Raw genomic sequence first — 14,676 nt, 5'->3', positions numbered from 1 at the left:
AGGAAAAACATTGTAACACTGGATGGACCACAGCAGCCAGAATGATCACATAATCCTTGGCAGTAACACGACCTTGCAGAGTACGCATGGGGCCTATGGAATAACTCGATGTAGCTGCCGAGATCATCACCGAACGCGCGCGATATTTCACTCTTCAGACGTAAACTTGGCCACAGCATGGGAACAGTGTGATACAAGACTCATCCGATCAAACGACTTTTTTCCGTTTCTCTAGTACAGATACTGTGGCTTGGGCAACACGTTTTCGTGTTATGGGCATTTGCTTCACTGATTAGTGGTTTTGGAATTCCAGATCACCCTGCAATGCCCTACTTATGGAGTTACCTTCGTGTTGTTTTCGTGCTGACAGGGTTCACGACTGTGACAGTCAGTTCAGCAGTGACTTTTGCAGCTGTCGTCCTCTTATTTTTCGTCACGATTCCCCTCAATGACCATCTTTCACGATCATTCGACGCACACTTTCATCCACGTTGTGACTTAGCGGATGATGATTTCCACTTTCATTGTACGTGGTAATAATCATCGATTTGGTGCATCTCGACACATCGAACACTTCGGCTGCCTTGATTACAGAAGCACTCACTATATGAGCATCAACCGTTTTCCCATGTTCAAATTCACTTAGCTCCAACATGATGCATTCACAACTACCTCGATGACTCTTGCATAGGTGCTGTTCAAGGTCAAATACAACAGCACAACTCGCAGGCTTGGCCAGCATCTGAATTTATGTTGAAGAACGCGTTTATCGTTGTGTTTCCACAGCTTTGTCCAACCCCTGTACCGTAAGCTGTTGTGTAAAGCCCGAATCCTTCATAATGTTATAAGAAAAACACAAAACACAGGCTGATTTTGCAGCATAGCCCGTCAACAGAATAGTACCCAATGAGTATCTTAAATGCAGGGAGAAATGCTAGACTAAATTTTTGTCGCTGTGTGAGCAGCTTGATTCTGCTCTGGAGACCACAGGATCGCTCCATGTTCATGACATGGCGAGGGAAAGTGTGCCCCTGGGCTGTCGCTAGGCATAGGGCGTTTATAATGACATGGTTGGTGGATATATAGTCACCAGGGCAAGTGTGGGGAGAGTGGTAGTGGTGGGGGTTGCGGATAGGCGCTGTAGGGGAAATGCCGAGCGTTGGAGGGGAAGTGCTGTTCTAAACTAAGCCCACATTCACATTTTTTGTAAATATTGATTAGAGATTCTCCATGCCTACACTTAAGTGGAGGCCAATCCAAAAATGAACTGTCGCTTCTGCTTTGGTTAGTGTTGTTGCTGTTGTGGTCTTCAGTCCAGAGAGTGGTTTGATGCAGCTCTCCATGCTACTCTATCCTGTGCAAGCTTCTTCATCTCCCAGTACCTACTGCAACCTATATCCTTCTGAATCTGCTTGGTGTATTCATCTCTTGGTCTCCCTCTACGATTTTTACCCTCCACACTGCCCTCCAATACTAAATTGGTGATCCCTTGATGCCTCAGAACATGTCCTACCAACCGATCCCTTCTTCTAGTCAAGTTGTGCCACAAACTTCTCTTCTCCCCAATCCTATTCAATACCTCCTCATTAGTTATGTGATCTACCCATCTAACGGGTTAGTATCTAAAATTAACTCTGCTAAAAACTAAAAAAAACTGTGATTTATTTTCGCCCATCTTATTAACCGTTTATAACTCCCAGAGAAGTGTCATGAGTGGCGAATTTTGAGTAAGACCTACATTTGTCTTCTTGCCAAGTTTAAATTTGCTTCTTTTGCCATAACACTGTGATTTTTGCACGATGTCACTTCACTAACATGTTGTGCAGATGTAAATGAGAGAGAATTCTGAAACAGTGGCTTATTAAATTTGTTAAGCGAGGATCTGAGGAAAAGTAAGTTCAATAGCTTATGAAAAAGCATATCCTCGATACAAAAACAAAATGTAATATCTTTATTTATGTTGTTCTAAAATGCACAGCATTTCTCGTTTCAACAGCTATCGAGGGATCTTAAAAATTATGTTATTTCATCAAAAAAGTTTGTAGTTAGTGAAATAACATGGCAGATAATGAATGTTTACGTAATAAAGATATTGTGAAATACTCTCGTCTCTATGTGCTATCATTTGTGAAATCTCATTTCGATATCTCAACCCATTTATGAAATATGACGAATGTTGTGGATATTTCCTTCTGACTTTATTGCTGGTGATCGCAAATGAGTGTGCTACATCAGAAAAATCTCCTCGTAGTGGCGAGGTCCGGTGTTCCGACCAATCTGTGGATGGTTTTTAAGGAGGTTTTCCATCTGCCTCGGCGAATGCGGTCTGGTTTCCCTTATTCCGCCGAGTTACACTACGTCGGCGATTGTTGCGCAAACACGCGTACACCATACTTACTCTACCACGCAAACATTGGAGTTACATTCATCTGGAATGAGACGTTCCCACTGGGGGCCGAACCGCACAATAACCGTGGGTTCGGTGTGGGGCGGCGGTGGGGTGAGTGGACTGCTATAGCCTATTGTGGGGTTGTGAACCACTGAGGGCAGCGGCGGGGTCGAAGCCTCTCCGTCGTTTCTAGGTCCCCAGTTCAATAGATACACATATATGCAGCAAGATATTATGTAATATGTACCAAACGCAAGGAAAAATTCAGATGTTAGCTATAGGTCGTAAGCAACAACATATTATGCAGTATGCACCAAACGCAAAATCATAGTGACCCTATTTTTCATGCAAACTTTTCAAATTTCGCAGAGTCTTGCTTAAATGCAAATACCACAGTAACTATGACCATTAACGACATGATGACCATGTCATCATGCAGCTGACATATCAACCTATGTTGTTGTTGTTTTGTTCTTGTTGTTGTGGTATTCAGTCCAAAGACTGGTTTGAAGCAACTCTGCATGCAAGTCTATCCTGTACAACTCTCTTCGTCTCCCTCTGAATCTGCTTACTCAAAAAAAATGGCTCTGAGCACTATGGGACTCAACTGCTGAGGTCATTAGTCCCCTAGAACTTAGAACTAGTTAAACCTAACTAACCTAAGGACATCACAAACATCCATGCCCGAGGCAGGATTCGAACCTGCGACCGTAGCGGTCTTGCGGTTCTAGACTGCAGCGCCTTTAACCGCACGGCCACTTCGGCCGGCAATCTGCTTACTGTTTTCATCTCTTGGTCCCCCTCTATGATTTTTACCCCCCCCCCCCCCCCCATACACACACACACTTCCCCCAGTACTAAGTTGGTGATCCCTTGATGCCTCAGAATGTGTCCTAACAACCGATCCCTTTTTTTCGTCAGGTTGTACCACAAATTTCTCTTCTCCCCAGTACTGTTCAGTACCTCCTCATTAGTTACGCGATCTACCTGCCTAATCTTCAGCATTCTTCTGTAGCACCACATTTCAGAAGCTTCTGTTGTCTTCTTGTACAGCTAATAACGATGTCCTCCTGAGTAGTTCCCACCTGGAGATCCGAATGCGGGACTATTGACCTCTGTAATATTTTACCCAAGATGATGCCATCATCGTTTAACCACACAGTTGAGCTGCATGTCCTCGGGAAAAACTACAGCTGTAGTATCACTTGCTTTCAGAAAGTACCAGCACAGCAAGACCGTTTTAGTTGTTGTTACAAGGCCAGATCAGTTTGTCATCCAGACTGTTGCCCCTGCAACTACTGAATAAGCTACTGCCCCTTCTTAGGAATCCACATTTGTCTGGCCTCTCAACGTATACCCCTCTTTTGTGGTTGTACCTATGATACGGCTATTTGTACCGCTGAAGCAAGCATGTCTCCCCACCAACGGCAAGGTCCATCTATTTTTTTTTACTGAATAGTTACTGTAAAATCGTTTGCGAAAGACATCGATTCTGTCGTTGCCGACCGTCAGAAAGCAGGCAAACAATGTCGCCCCCCTCCCCTCTTCTGAACAAACACATGAACTGGCCCAGTGCTTTCAAACAAATGAACTCGCCCAGTGCTTCCAATGAGGACTGGTCACTGCACATCGGCCACCATATCCAACACAGACACTATTCACTGCCTGTATGTGGTGCTACCGGGTGTGGTAGCATATACACAGTCTTCCTCTCTAAGTCAATGGCTACAGCAAACCAAAGGCTCTTGGTTAACTTCCTAGGTGTATCAAAAATTTTCAAATGTGTGTCAATTCGTAAGGGGCCAAACTGCTGAAGCCATCGGTCCCTAGACTTACACAATACTAAAACTAACTTATGCTATGAACAATACACACACCCATTCCCGAGAAAGGATTCGAACTAAAGATGGGCAAACTCGTTCATCCTTGGGAACTAGTTCACTGGTGATCGCTCTTTTTTGGGAACCGTTCATTTTTACTCGTTCACCGTTCATTTGTGCTTGGTACATGGTTCTTATGAAGAATTAGTAGCATAGGTAACTAACGATGGAAGGCGCCAAGAGGGGGCACTTGCCTCCCCCTTGGAGTACAGTGTTTTTATTGATAACAGAATTCTCACACACTTGTAATTTCCGTGATTCTGCGAAACCTCTCGTTTAGCCAACTACAGCGTTATGTGGCTGATCGCAGTGAAATAACATTAGGTGGCGCAGGAAAAACCGGCCCCGAGTACCGACTGCTCGCCAGTTACGTTCGAGTTGTTGACCGCTACGAGCAGAGTAGATAAACATGTAATAATTAGGCAGTGAAGAAATAACAAAAAGGAAATGCAAACAACTATTTCGAAACAGTAGACGATCATTGGTGGGCGACAATGAGCAGTCTAGCACTCGGGGACGATTTTTCGTGCGCCACCCTGTACCACTGAAATAATATTGTAGAAGTTACCATTTTTTTTTTTTAAAAAAAAAAAAGGGGCACCAGACACTCGATTATGGAGCGCGGGCTTCATTCGGTTGTAAGTCGGTGTGTCTTCCATAACAATGAACATGTCCTTTTTACCTTGGATCAAAAAAGGACGGAAAATGGCCACTCGTGTGTGCCGTGCCGACTTCCTTTGCATGTGTAATAACAAAAAAAATCTTGCCTTTTTACAAGTATTTCTTGCGCTATTTATCTAAATAGTGAAGTAAGCTGATATGCCTTTTTGTTACCTGGAAAAATGTATGTATTATATGCCACGTGATTTTTATGTGTTGTTGTTGTGGTCTTCAGTCCTGAGACTGCTTTGATGCAGCTCTCCATGCTACTCTATCCTGTGCAAGCTTTTTCATCTCCCAGTACCTACTGCAACCTACATCCTTCTGAATCTGCTTAGTGTATTCATCTCTTGGTCTCCCTCTACGATTTTTACCCTCCACGCTCCCCTCCAATACTAAATTGGTGATCCCTTGATGCCTCAGAACATGTCCTACCAACCGATCCCTTCTTCTGGTCAAGTTGTGCCACAAACTTCTCTTCTCCCCAATCCTATTCAATACTTCCTCATTAGTTATGTGATCTACCCATCTAATCTTCAGCATTCTTCTGTAGCACCACATTTCAAAAGCTTCTATTCTCTTCTTGTCCAAACTATTTACCGTCCATGTTTCACTTCCATACATGGCTACACTCCATACAAATACTTTCAGAAATGACTTCCTGACACTTAAATCAATACTGGATGTTAACAAATTTCTCTTCTTCAGAAACGCTTTCCTTGTCAGTGCCAGCCTACATTTTATATCCTCTCTACTTCGACCATCATCAGTTATTTTGCTCCCCAAATAGCAAAACTCCTTTACTACTTTAAGTGCCTCATTTCCTAATCTAATTCCCTCAGCATCACCCGACTTAATTAGACTACATTCCATTATCCTTGTTTTGCTGTTGTTGATGTTCAGCTTATATCCTCCTTTTCAGACACTGTCCATTCCATTCAACTGCTCTTCCAAGTCCTTTGCTGTCTCTGACAGAATTACAATGTCATCGGCGAACCTCAAAGTTTTTATTTCTACTCCATGAATTTTAATACCTACTCCGAATTTTTCTTTTGTTTCCTTTACTGCTTGCTCAATATACAGATTGAACAACATCGGGGAGAGGCTACAACCCTGTCTTACTCCCTTCCCAACCACTGCTTCCCTTTCATGTCCCTCGACTCTTATAACTGCCATCTGGTTTCTGTACAAATTGTAAATAGCCTTTCGCTCCCTGTATTTTACCCCTGCCACCTTTAGAATTTGAAAGAGAGTATTCCAGTCAACATTGTCAAAAGCTTTCTCTAAGTCTACAAATGCTAGAAACGTAGGTTTGCCTTTCCTTAATCTTTCTTCTAAGATAAGTCGTAAGGTCAGTATTGCCTCACGTGTTCCAATGTTTCTACGGAATTTTTTTTATGTAATTTACGTAATTATAAAATACATTTTAATTACCAGTCATGAACGCTGAATAGAATACGAAGAGAACCAGAAGTTCAGAGTTCAAAAACGTTTGAAACTGATCTAGAATGGGCGCGCGCAGCGAACGAAACGGACAACTCGATACTGAACTATGAGCAGTCGGCAGTGTAACTGCGACGAGCGGCCACCCGAAGGAGGACGAGTCCGGCCGAGGGAGGCCGAGACCGAGACAGACGGGAACGGGACCGAGGCTGGAACGCGACCGGCCGACGTGCCGTTGCGGGAACGAGACCGACCGTGAAATATGAAACACCGTTCCTTAGAATTCGTTCCTCGCTCGTTCCGTTTATCTTGGTGAACCGTTCCTTTGGACCAGTTAGTTCGCGAACGACCCGTTTCTAATTCGAACCTCCGGCGGGAGGAACTGCGCAATCCGTGACATGGCGCCTCAAACCGCGCGGCCACTCCTCACGTCCTAGGAGTATCGTCATTGGTCCAGAGGTTGTACTGTGCCACAGGGTTCCTGGCGGTGGTGGACGCGTCGACGCTGGGCGAGTTCCGGCGCTTCGCCATCCCGTGGCAGATGTCGGCCGGCTGCCAGCTGGCGGGCTTCCTGGGCGTGCTGTCGGCCGAGCTGAGCGTCTACACGCTGGCCGTAATCACGCTGGAGCGCAACTACGCCATCACGCACGCCATGCACCTCAACAAGCGCCTCTCGCTGCGCCACGCAGCCTACATCATGCTCTGCGGCTGGAGTTTCGCGCTCCTGATGGCGCTGCTGCCGCTGCTAGGTAAGCAACAGCATGAGTATTGCTACAGCAGGGAAGTCACGAGGCATTGCTGTAGTTGGATATTCATATCGTTCATCTTACAGTAAAATGTATACAGAAACTATGAGTTACGTAGTCTCACAAATGGAACTGAAGAGACTGTTTTTGCCTCGGCTTATCAAAAATGTTCAAACGTGTGTGAAATCTTATGGGACTTAACTGCTAAGGTCATCAGTCCCTAAGCTTACACACTACTTAACCTAAATTATCCTAAGGACAAACACACACACACCCATGCCCGAGGGAGGACTCGAGCCACCGCCGGGACCAGCCGCACAGTCCATAACTGCAGCGCCTTACACCGCTCGGCTCGGATTATCAATCGCTATCAGAAGCCAGTACCCAAAAAGGGAAGTAGGAGTAATCCGCTGAATTACAGGCCTATATCACAAACGTCGATTTGCAGTAGGGTGTTGGAACATTTACTGTATTCGAACATTATGAAGTACCTCGAAGAAAACGATTTATTGACACTTAGCACGGTTTCAGAAAATATCGTTCTTGTGAAACACAACTAGCTCTTTATACTCATGAAGTAATAAGTGCTATCGACAGGGGATGTCAAATTGATTCCATATTTTTAGACTTACAGAAGGCTTTCGACACTGTTCCTCACAAGCGTCTTCTAACCAAACTGCGTACCTACGGAGTATCGCCTCAGTTGTGCGACTGGATTCGTGATGTCCTGTCAGAAAGGTCACAGTTCGTAGTAGTAGACGGAAAGTCATCGAGTAAAACAGAAGTAATATCCTGCGTTCCCCAAGGAAGTGTTATAGACCCTCTGTTGTTCCTGATCTATATTAACGACATAGGAGGCAATCTGAGTAGCCGTCTTAGATTGTTTGCATATGATGCTGTCATTTACCATCTTGTAAAGTCATCAGATGATCAACACGACTTGCAAAATGATTTAGATAAGATATCTGCATGGTGCGAAAAGTGGCAATTGGCCCTGAATAAAGAAAAGTGCGAAGTTATTCATATGAGTACTAAAAGAAATCAACTAAATTTCGATTACGTGATAAGTCACACAAATCTGAGGGCTGTAAATTCAACAAAATACTTAGGGATTACAATTACAAATGAGGTAAATTGGAACGATCACATAGATAATATTGTGGGTATAGCAAACCAAAGACTGCGATTCATTGGCAGAACACTTAGAAGGTGCAACAGGTCTACCAAAGAGAATGCTTACACTACGCTTGACCGCCATATTCTGGAGTACTACTGTGGGACTGACGGATGACATCGAAAAAGTACAAAGAAGGGCAGCTCATTTTGTATTATCTCGAAATAGGGGACATAGTCTCACTAATCACGTAGATGATGTAGATGTAGTGTTGTTGGTGCTAGGGAGCTAAAGTGTTTGGTGTTTCGTGTCTCGGTCCGGCACCCAGTTTTAATCTGCCAGGAAGTTTCATGTCAGCGCACATTCCGCTGCAGAGTGAAAATCTCATTCTGGAAACATCCCCCAGGCTGTGGCTAAGCCATGTCTCCGCAATATCACCGAGCGAGGTGGCGCAGTGGTTAGCACACTGGACTCGCATTCGGGAGGACGACGGTTCAATCCCGTCTCCGGCCATCCAGATTTTGGTTTTCCGTCATTTCCCTAAATCGTTTCAGGCAAATGCCGGGATGGTTCCTTTGAAAGGGCACGGCCGATTTCCTTCCCAATCTTCCCCTAACCCGAGCTTGCGCTCCGTCTCTAATGACCTCGTTGTCGACGGGACGTAAAACACTAACCACCACCACCATCTCCGCAATATCCTTTTTTCCAGGAGTGCTAGTTATGCAAGGTATGTAGGAGAGCTTGTACGAAGTTTGGAAGGTAGGAGACGAGGTACTGGCTGAATTAAAGCTGTGTCGACGGGGCGTGAGTCGTGCTTGGGGAGCTCAGTTGGTAGAGCACTTGCCCGCGAAAGGCAAAGGTCCCCAGTTCGAGTCTCAGTCTGGCACACAGTTTTAATCTGAAAGGAAGTTTCAAATCAGCGCACACTCCGCTGCAGAGTGAAAATCTCATTCAAGAAAGGAAATGACTAACATTAGCAGAAAATACACTACGCCGAACATCGTAGTAGCTGTGGATAGGCCTCGTATGAAGTGGAACGAGTGAGGTGGGGAGAGGAGGACCAAAGTTCAGGTCGATTCCCACGCAGAACCAGTGTTTGCATGAATTCTCTAAATCACTTAAGACAAATGATGGGACACTGCTATTTGCCAGAACCGTACTTGTGCACCGATCTCGTCGTCCACGGGGCGTCCAGCCCCAATGATCCTCCGTGCACTGGTCAGTGTCCCTCCCAGGTTACGAGTGCAGACGTGCATTTATGGCCAGCAGGAGTGCGGCGTGTTGCAGGCGTGTCGGACTACCGCAAGTTCGCGGTGTGCCTGCCGTTCGAGACGACGACGGGCCCCGCGAGCCTGGCCTACGTGGTGATGCTGATGCTGGTGAACGGCGTCGCCTTCCTCATCCTGATGGGCTGCTACCTCAAGATGTACTGCGCCATCCGCGGCTCGCAGGCCTGGAACTCCAACGACTCGCGCATCGCCAAGCGCATGGCGCTGCTCGTCTTCACCGACTTCATCTGCTGGTCGCCCATCGCCTTCTTCTCGCTCACCGCCGCCTTCGGGCTGCAGCTCATCACGCTGGAGCAGGCCAAGGTAAGACCATTCCGTCGCTACTCATGTGCACATCACGTAATTTTACCACGAAAGATCGAGAGCAATGATTTTAGTATCAGTGTCCTTGCATATCTGAATTCGCAGTTCCATAAAACAAGGACAGAGTCACATTCACACTTCGTACAATACAAATAAAATAAAACTCAGTTTTGGGACAAACTAATGGTCTAACCGCCAGGTGTAATAAGTTGCCTTATTCATTTTGTCTGAAATAAATTACCTAAGTAAATGACTGTAGTAAATGACTGAAGAGAATGACTCAAGTAATTGACCTAAGTAATTACTTAAGTACCTGACTTAAATATCTGAGTCACGCAAGTAATTGACCTAAGTAGGTGACTCAAATAACTTCCTCAAGTAATTCATGTAACTAACTGACTAAAGTAACTGACCAAAGAAACTGACTTAACTAATTGACTTAAGTATTTGACTTAAGTAACTGACTTAAGTAACTGACTTCAATAACTGACCTGAGTAACTGACTTAAGCAATTGGCTTAAGCAACTAACTTCAATAACTAACTTGAGTAACTGACTTAAGCAACTGTCTTAAGTAATTGAGTTAAATAATCGAATTCAGTAACTTTGTCAAAATCTGTAGTGCTTATAGATGATGACAAGCATTTATGTAACAACAGATTTTATTATACGCTACACTGGAACGTCTGATTAATGTTGATTGGATTTATTAATTAACAGCGAATCACATTTGAGTGTGCCATTTCCAGTCAGTAAGAAATAAAGTGACAGGGTGTGTCAGCTGCAGGAATTAAAAATAGAATACATAAGAACCGATTTCTTTTTAAAAATATTATTATGCTTTCGACAGTGGCTAGTTAATTTCAGTTATCCTTGACGAAACATAATTAGGAAAGAATAATTGTATTTTTGTCACTGCAGTAAAAATAAGAAAAGAAGAAAATGTTCATTGTATTGTTGAAAATCTGAGAGTCGTTTTTAGTGGGCTTTAGGTACTTCTTTGAGATTAATTTAATACTAAAATATTTTTAAATTCGTGCGCCATAGCTTTTATAAAAGAATTTTGTTGCAAAAACACGAAAAATACCACAAACTCTAAAAGCTCTTTTGGGGCGGGAGCTTCCTAGGTCACCCTCTCTCTGTAGGTCCTGGTCTAACTGGCTAGAACCTCCTCTGTCCGGCACAGCATTAAGCCTGCAGCAAATCGTATGAATTCGTTACTGAATAACAAATATTCCATGAGACTCGAAGAGCCTATTAAACATTCCCTAAAACGTTCCATCACTCGTATTTCGTTTTTCAGCACTTAAATTAGTGCTCCACTGGTTCATATCCCACCAGTTGGTCTCAGCAGCCGAATGGGTAAAGAGGAACGACACAGTGGATACTGTTCGTGCTATTTTCGAACTCAGTCTATAGTTACGTCTTACATTTGTTTCTTGTGATGTGTTTCTTTACTACCGTGAATTCGCTCTAGCAACGCGCGCGCCTGGCTACCAAGCGGAGTGCGTAACACAGGTTAACGTGCGCATCTGATAGTGTAAATTTTCACTCTCATTTCGTTCCTGCATTCTATAAATATCAACGGTGTTGCTACATTTGTCATAATATGATTTTATTAAATTAGAGATCTTAATGTACTTAATTCAACAACTAACATCACAGCATATATAAACAATGGGACACCATGGGTGAAAACGATAGATAGTTACGCAACAGATACGGACATTAAATTTCGTGGCATCATTGACGAATTTCCTGAATAGCAGCAGTTTGTGGGCGGATGCAAAGAAAATGTTGAATAACCAATAACCTACGAAACATCAGTAACTGGAAGGTATTAGAAAGTTAGTCAGCTTGGCTTATTGTACAGTTCAGCAAATACTCCTGCTATTTATTAATAACTGCATTAATAATTATACTCATATACTAAATTCTGAGGGACACTGCATGAAATGTCTTAAGTTGGCCTCTAAAAATTGGGGTAGATGAAAGAAGCGATAAGTGATAGATAAAGATCTTAGAAACGCTTGGTGATCGAGCCCAGACCTTGGGATAGGTAGATCGGCAATCACCCTATAAGCCAGTGTAGAATTCATCTGGACACATACTACGATATTATTTTAACAAATCATATTAAAAGAAATGCGTTTTCGGTGGACCTTCTATGCGCCGCTAGCTACAAATATCATACTTTTTGCGTTGATACGAAATCACCTTAAGAATTCTCACATGAAATACGGCACGCTCTCATCTGTTCTCCACCAGCCAATCACAGCACAGTGGTAACTGTGTGTCTGTAGGCAGATATAATTAGTAACGAAAGTAACGATTAACGAATATTTTGTAACAAGTAGATTGCTCGAAAGTACCGAATACACAGCTGCATCACATTCAGGTATCGTGTTCAGTGGCACCAGGATATGATGTATGCATACTGAGGGATTTGTAGTGTTAGTGATTCATTTGTCACGGTCATAATCATTCAAATGGTGCTCATGGGACCTTTCTGTGCGTTCTATATTTTGATTCTGCAAACAGTAATTGTGCTGAGTTTAGAGGTTAACACTGTTTGCATCGTTCATCCTACGGTATAACCATGCCCCAATAATGAGCACTTATGCCTGTTGCACACCTTCAACCACTTGAACGGGATAGAACTGTGGGCCCGCAGGAGTCTGTATGGATCTACAGATGGATGCAATGTTGGATACAATGTAACGGTGATGTGTCGCTGCTTTCAACAGTGGACTGTGGAACATTCCCACGCCTGTAGAACAGGTTACGGACGCCTGCGTAGTACAGACGCATGTGAAGGTCTATGCATAGTGCGAGCAGCGGTGGCCGACCGTACATCATCCAGTAACAAAATCCGGACACATGTTGTACCTTCTGTGCCATCAGGGAACATTGGGAATCATCTGCTTGTAGCTGGCTTAAGATCACTCGAGCTTCTGTCTAGGCTACACCGACATCACGACACCGCCAAGCATAACAACGCTGAGGGTCGAGGAAGAGTTGACTGGAGAGTGGAGTGGCTATCTGCTGTCTTCAGAAATGAGAGTAGGTTCTGTCTGCATGCGAGTAATTGAAGTACACATCCATGCCGAGCGGTTCTAGGCGCTTCAATCTGGAACCGCGCGACCGCTACGGTCGCAGGTCCGAATCCTGCCTCGGGCGTGGATGAGTGTGATGTCCTTAGGTTAGTTAGGTTTACTTAGTTGTAAGTTCTAGGGGATTGATGACCTCAGATGTCAAGTCCCATAGTGCTCAGAGCCATTTGAACCATTGGAACACGTTCATGGCATAGACATGGTGATTTGCATATTCCAGAGTGCATTCTACCTCAACACAAAGGCCTCGTATGAGGCTTCATAGTATCTGGGCTATCAGTTATAACTCGCACTGCATGGGCTATCTATTGCCGTTTCTTCAACAAAAGGTGATGTGCTTTTCAGCAAGACAATGTTCGTACAGACATGGCTGCTGCGATGAAGTGTGCTCTTCGTTGTGTAGAACATCCATCCGATATCAGTTTCTTCCCACACTTGTTGCAACAAATCGCGAGTGTACTTATGCAACGACAGCGTAGGTTCGATTTTTCAGGTCGGCTAAACCATTTGGTAGGGAAGAAACATACACAGTGTATTTCTGGATTTCCGAAAGGCTTTTGACACTGTACCACACAAGTGGCTCGTATTGAAATTGCGTGCCTACGGAATGTCGTCTCAGTTAAGTGACTAGATTTGTGATTTCCTGTCAGAGAGGTCACAGTTAGTAGTAACTGACGGAAAGTCATCGAGTAAAACAGAAGTGATTTCAAGCGTTCCTCAAGGTAGTGTTATAGGCCGTAGGTGACACTGTCGTTTATCGACCAATAAAGTCATCAGAAGATCAAAACAAACTGAAAAACGATTTAGAAAAAATACCTGAATGGTGCGAAAAGTGGCAGTTGACCCTGAATAACGAAAAGTGTGAGCACATGAGTGCTAAAAGGAACTCGTTAAATTTCGGTTACACCATAAATCAGTCTAATCTAAAAGCCGTAAATACAACTAAATACCTAAGTATTACAATTACGAACAACTTAAATTGGAAGGAACACATAGAAAATGTTGTGGGGAAGGCTAACCAAAGACTGCGTTTCATTGTCAGGACACTTAGAAAATGTAACAGACCTACTAGGGAGACTACCCACACTACGCTTGTCCGTCCTCTTTTAGAATACTGCTGTGCGGTGTGGGATCCTTACCAGATAGGACTGACGGAGTACATCGAAAAAGTTACAGAAAGGCTGCACATTTTTTATTATTGCGAAATATGGGAGATAGTGTCACAGAAATGATACAGGATTTTTGCTGGAAATCGTTAAAAGAAAGGCGTTTTTCGTTGCGACGGAATCTTCTTACGAAATTCCAATCACCAACTTTCTCCTCCGAATGGGAAAATATTTTGTTGACACCGACCTACATAGGGAGAAACGATCACCACGATAAAATAAGGGAAATCAGAGCTCGTACTGAAAGATATAGGTGTTCATTCATTCCGCTCGCTATACGAGATTGGAGTAATAGAGAATTGTGAAGGTGGTTCGATGAACCCTCTGCCAGGCGCTTAAAAGTGATTTGCAGAGTATCCATGTAGATGTAGATGTTTTTAATGAAATTCCAGAAAAAGAAATCCAGTGATGTCGAGTCTGGGAAGCGAGGTGACCATGTGATAGGCCCTTCACGGCCAATCCACTGACCTGGGAAGCGATTACCGAACTTCCGTGAGGAAATGAGGTGGTGCACCGTCCTCCTGGTAGTAAACCATCCCATCTCGATCTGTGGAATTAAAAAGTTTTCAAATAT

At 43.9% G+C, this 14,676-nt stretch overlaps 1 protein-coding gene across 1 annotated transcript in view; it reads left to right on the top strand.

The window, feature by feature from the left end:
• The window catches only part of LOC126413132 (lutropin-choriogonadotropic hormone receptor-like), a 932,298-nt gene that overhangs the window by 856,679 nt on the left and 60,943 nt on the right, over positions 1-14,676 (top strand). Inside the window, exons 15-16 of the mRNA XM_050083024.1 lie at positions 6,849-7,121; positions 9,520-9,824. Coding sequence (XP_049938981.1) covers positions 6,849-7,121; positions 9,520-9,824 — 578 coding nt within the window. The remainder of the gene's footprint in view (positions 1-6,848; positions 7,122-9,519; positions 9,825-14,676) is intronic.

Source organism: Schistocerca serialis, chromosome 7 (assembly GCF_023864345.2).
Source record: "Schistocerca serialis cubense isolate TAMUIC-IGC-003099 chromosome 7, iqSchSeri2.2, whole genome shotgun sequence".
NCBI classification, from domain to species: domain Eukaryota; kingdom Metazoa; phylum Arthropoda; class Insecta; order Orthoptera; family Acrididae; genus Schistocerca; species Schistocerca serialis.
The sequence above is the reverse complement of the archived record's forward strand: the minus strand, read 5'-3'. Positions and strand labels throughout refer to the sequence as shown.